This window comes from Stegostoma tigrinum, unplaced genomic scaffold, assembly GCF_030684315.1.
Source record: "Stegostoma tigrinum isolate sSteTig4 unplaced genomic scaffold, sSteTig4.hap1 scaffold_275, whole genome shotgun sequence".
Lineage (NCBI taxonomy): Eukaryota > Metazoa > Chordata > Chondrichthyes > Orectolobiformes > Stegostomatidae > Stegostoma > Stegostoma tigrinum.
In genome coordinates this window covers 1-5,530 of record NW_026728203.1, presented here as the reverse complement: position 1 = coordinate 5,530, position 5,530 = coordinate 1, and the positions used below count along the sequence as shown (strand labels likewise).

At 45.1% G+C, this 5,530-nt stretch overlaps 1 protein-coding gene across 1 annotated transcript; it reads left to right on the top strand.

The window, feature by feature from the left end:
- Positions 1 to 3,306: 3,306 nt before the first annotated feature.
- Positions 3,307 to 5,140, top strand: LOC132208056 (ferritin, heavy subunit-like; the record flags this gene model as incomplete). The annotated part of the gene is made up of 3 exons (XM_059643802.1): positions 3,307 to 3,408; positions 4,376 to 4,522; positions 5,096 to 5,140. Coding segments are annotated over exons 1-3 (294 nt in total), but the record flags the coding sequence as incomplete, so codon positions are not given.
- Between the last annotated feature and the right edge of the window lie 390 nt (positions 5,141 to 5,530).

The following is a 5,530-nucleotide window of genomic DNA, read 5'->3' as shown; positions in this document are numbered from 1 at the left end:
CAGAGGAGGTTTACCAGGATGCTGCCTGGACTGGAGGGCTTATCTTATGAAGAGAGGTTGACTGAGCTCGGTCTCTTTTCATTGGAGAAAAGGAGGAGGAGAGGGGACCTAATTGAGGTATACAAGATAATGAGAGGCATAGATAGAGTCGATAGCCAGAGACTATTTCCCAGGGCAGAAATGGCTAGCACGAGGGGTCATAGTTTTAAGCTGGTTGGTGGAAAGTATAGAGGGGATGTCAGAGGCAGGTTCTTTACGCAGAGAGTTGTGAGAGCATGGAATGCGTTGCCAGCAGCAGTTGTGGAAGCAAGGTCATTGGGGTCATTTAAGAGACTGCTGGACATGCATATGGTCACAGAAATTTGAGGGTGCATCCATGAGGATCAATGGTCGGCACAACATTGTGGGCTGAAGGGCCTGTTCTGTGCTGTACTGTTCTATGTTCTATGTTCTAACACCACGTTCTACACCAAACCACCGATCAGCTGGTGTTGGAAACATCGCTCCCAGGTTCCCTCCCTAACAGCAGTATGGGTTTGATTACACCAAATGGGCAACAGTAATGCAAGAAGGCAAGTCACCACATTCTCTAAACTAATGTTGGCCCTGATCTCTGAGGGGTTCAAATACCTCTGGATGAAGAGGTTTTGGTGAAATGGTCAAGTTCCTGTTCAACCACAGCCGGAGTGCACAGTTCTGGCAGGTTCGACCCAAAGATGGTTATGCACGGAATTTCTGGAAGTAACCTGGACAGAGAGATGGTTAATTCATGATAACGGCTTGTCCAGTCCCTCTGTGTAGGAAGTTAAGGGATGGCTGTAATTGATAATTTTCAGAGGATTAATGGATTTGACAGGGTAGAGAGGAAAGAACCCATTTCTTCTCAATGATCATCTCGGACTGTGCGCAGAATGGGATGACAATCTTCACATTAGAACTACATCATCCAGGATAATATCAAAAACAATTTCTTTGTGGAAAGGACAATATCTGCACACACAGATATTTACTGCACAAGGTTTGATGTTGCCAATCACTTTCCAATTTCAACAAAAAAAAGTGAGTAATGCATTTTTGTCAAAGAAACACAAAGTCAAAACAGGCTCGATGTTACAAATCTGATGTGAGTACAGGAGCTCAGCGACTTTCAGTTTCAAGTATGTGATTATCTGAAAGTGGTCAGGCAGGATGAAGCTGTTATTAATGGAGATTGAGCCACTTTTGTGAACCTTGTGTTTTCAAATTGAGGCATCGAGTATAAAAGCAACGAATTGATGTTACACCTCTACAAATCATTGGTTAGACCACATTTCCATTATGTACTCAGTTCTGGGCGTGACATTCAAGGAAGGATGTGAAAAACCTCAAAAGTGTTCAAAGGTGATTTATTACAATGACCCCAGGAATGGGGAATTTTAGATACACGGAAAGATTAAGGAAAATGGGGGAAATCTCCTTGTAGGTGACCTTATTGACGTGATCAAAACTATGATCAATTTTGTCAGAGTAAAGCAGGATATTCTGATTTCAGCAGTTGACTTGTCAGTGACGAGGGGTCACAGTTTGTCAGTAGGGGAGATCAGAGTGAAATGGTTAGAAAACTCTTTGCTCAGAAAGTTGTTCGGATTTGGAATGTGCTGCCTGGGAGAGTGACGGAGGTCGATTCCATGGTTGGTTTCAGAACAAGAGTTGGATATGTCGTTGGAAGTGACGAATTTAGAGAGTGACAGAGATAGGGCTGGAAAGTGAGACTAATCAGGTAGCTCTTTCAGAAGCTATTACAGGAACGGTGGGCTGAACGGCCTCCTGTTGTGAAAAACGCTCTGAATTTCCACTCAGGAAATTCTGAGAGTTTGGGGACGGGGTTTGAATTCCACCTGTAGAAGGCACCTTTAATGTGGGAAAGCTGTTACACGCCAGCAGAGACATGGTCCTTTACACAAGGTAGACCCAGTTCCACTGGCAAAGAAATGTTGACTGGGGATCCCCCCACTGCTGACCAACACCCACTGTCACAGCCAACGATCGCACACACCTATCTTCCACCTGGATGGCCGCTGGGGACTGGTTTTGCATTGCACTTTATCAGGACCCTCCCCTCGATCGTACCATCCTGGGTGGCCCTGCCAGGAGGTGAAATCCTCTTCACTTATCACTCTGAGAACCAACAGAACACTCGAGGCTTTCCATCACTGCGAGGTGACAATCCACGGGCAGGAGCTGGAGGCAGGGAGATTCTGCTCAGGTACAGACCCACCACAGAATCGGAGAATTGTTATGGCACAGCAGGAGGCCATTCGGTCCTTTGTGCCTGTACCTGTTCTGGTTGTTTTCTAAATCTGCCTGTAGAGATGATTTAAGATCTCTGGATCTGGTAGGAACTTGTACCAAGGCCTCCTGGTCCACAGCTAGGGACATGACCCCTTAACCACAAGACCCTGGCTGCGCTAGTTGCACAAACGTGGAATCATAGAAAATAAATGTTGAGTCGGCCATTCATCCCTTCCAGCCTGCTCTGCCATTCCATGTGATTGTGGCTGATTCCATAACTCAGCACCATATTCTCACCCTCTCTGCATTCCCTTTTGATCCAGCCCTCAAAGCTCTCCCCAATTCCTGTTTTGGCTTCAATCCTTTTCTGTGGCAGAGAATTCCACAGGATCCACCACCCCGCCCCCCGAGGTGAAGAGATTTCTCCTCACCTCAGTTCTAAATGTATCCTTAGACTGCAAACCCTGGTCCTGAACTCCCCCATAATCAGGAACATCCTTCCTGTCTTTTCCACAGCTGACACTGTTACAATTTTCTATGATCCAGAGACAATTTCCCAACTTTCTTTCCCAAATCCCAGCATAACAAGCTGAGAAACTGATGCCCCTCTTCCTCATTGAATCCCTCGTGCAGTTGCTCACAACCACCTTAATTAAAAAAAATGTGAAAACTTTTCTCAAACCAAATTGACTTATTTTAAAAAAGAACCAAATGACCCATGACCTGATTGAGTGGTGCAGAAGGTTTGAGATGCCGAATGGCCTCCTGCTGTTCCAATCACAGAATAACCATCCAGACCTGGCTCTCATCTCCACCTCTGATCAGCTCTGCTTAACACACCCTCCCCCTCTCTCTCATTGGTGCCTGTATGCAGGGGTGGTTCCTGATTGGCCACCAGCAACTGTCAGTCATCATCAGTTCTGCCTCTCTCTGTGTGACTGCAGGATGGTCCCAGGACTATAAATACAAGAGCCTGTGGGAGAGAGAGACTTAGTTCTAGAGTTTTCTTGGTGCTTGTGAGCAGGAATAGTGAAGATGGTTTCCCAAGTGTGTCAGAACTACCACCAGGACTGTGAGGATGCTGTTAACAAGCAGATCAACCTGGAGCTCTATTCCTCCTATGTTTACCTCTCCATGGTGAGCTTTGTGGAATTGAAGCCTGTGCTATGATAGTGTTGACCTGTTTGGTTTTTATGCTGGGTTAATGAATTAGCTGTAACATGTATTATTTTCTGTGGCCCTTCCCCTGTTGTAATCTAGTGCAGGTCTTATCACTGACTCTCTGTTCAAAACTTGACCACTGTCTTCATGTCCAACTGGCTCCTGGATGTGGATGCCCAGCTTGCTGTCTCTGGACAATGTAACCCTTGGTGATTTTTTTCATCTAACTCTGGAGGGATGATCTGGTCTTGGTCAATAATTAATTTTTGTAAAACTTTGGTTGTATTCCTTTTCTCAACAAAAGCTTTTCCTGACACAAATATACTCCTTTTTTAAAACCTTGCCCTATTCACCGGACTGTCTTGTGCTCAAGATGTCAAGTTCCCTGAACTAAAAGAACAGCTGCTGCTAGACATTAAACACTAACAAAAATAGCTAGAAAAGCTCTACAGAGCTGGAAGAAATCCAAGCTCTGGGTCCATTGACCCTTTCTCAGAAGTGGCTTTGAGCTATGCAATGTGAGGAAAGGGGCACATTTTCAGACTATGTATGTGTTTTTTTTTCTTTCTCTCTCTAACAAAGCAGTTAAAATTCTGTGGAGTGGGTGGTAGGACACTGCGGTTATTCAGGTGGGTGATAGTGATAATGAGACTGCTGACTGAGCTTTCTGGTTGTGTTAATGAACACATGTCCCTTCATTCAGTTGGACAGGGGCCGAACTGGTCTCCACCTCCTGAACAATAGTGTTTCTAACCTGCAGAGCACGGATGTCTAATGGCTCTAGACAGCTCTCCCCTTCATCATCCATGGAAGGTGACTTCCTGCTTTGTCTGTTTTTTTAACCACTTAAATGTGGAATCCAGATGGTGCCCAGGTTAGTTCCAGAGTGAGGAGTGTCATTCATGAATTTCAGACAGTTTCCTTTCAGCCTCTCTTCCCACAGTTCTCTTACTTTGACCGGGATGATGTTGCCCTGCATCACTTTGCTGAGTTCTTCAAGGAGCAGTCCCATGAGGAACGGGAACACGCTGAGAAACTGATGGCATTCCAGAATAAACGTGGAGGTCGAGTCCTCCTGCAGGACATTAAGGTTAGATTCTGAAGCCTTCTGTTTGCAGCTTTTTGTGAGCAGCTACAATCGACTGGTATCTCCATCTATTTAGCTTTAGCCTTGAACAAATACTGTGTGAAGGGGAGGGTGTTCACCAAAATAGGATTCCTTTAGGTTGAAAGGAAATACTCTGCACTTATGAGGGCAATTGAGAGGAACCAGAATAGTGAGTAGATATCAATGTGAATGACTCTCCTTCAGACAGAATGAGGTAACAAAAGCTAAGACAGGAAATTGTTGCACTGTGGAAAGTAGCAGTGTCCAGCCTTTCTGAATCTGGAAGATGTTTCTAACACCACAATAGTGAAGCCAGGAACTACTTCCATTGGTACCTATTCTCTACATGTGAATTCTGAGAATCTACATTAACAGTAGAATGTGTTTAGAAAATTTGTTATTCCCTCAGTACAAAATCTAGTTGTTGTCTTCAAATTAAAGTTGGTTTGCAGTACCTCCCCTACAATGATGAGGGATAACTAACTGATCAGATGTAGACTAATGATACAACTGCCTGCTGAACTGTGCTTTCTGTTCCTGCTTCCCTCCCTCCAGAAGCCAGAGCAGGATGAGTGGGGCAGTGGTCTGGAGGCAATGCAGAGAGCTCTGCAGATGGAGAAGGATGTGAACCAGAGTCTGCTGGATCTGCACAAACTCGCCTCTGGCCACACTGACCCTCATGTGAGTTTGTAAACTTTCTTCTTGGAAGAAAGTGGTGTGTTTGTGCACTCTCTGGGTAAAAATCCAATTACCTTCTCCCAGCCTCCTGCAGGCTGTTAAAACAAACTTACAAATGCATCACCTCAGTGGACCTCCACCTGGTTGTGATGGTCACATCTGTCATGGGGGTCACTTTCAGACACTTTTGATCCTCTGGATTAATTTTCTCTTCCAGCTGTGTGACTTCCTGGAGAGGCAATACTTGGATGAGCAAGTGAAGATGATCAAGAAGCTGGGAGATCACATCACCAACCTGAAGAGACTGGGAGC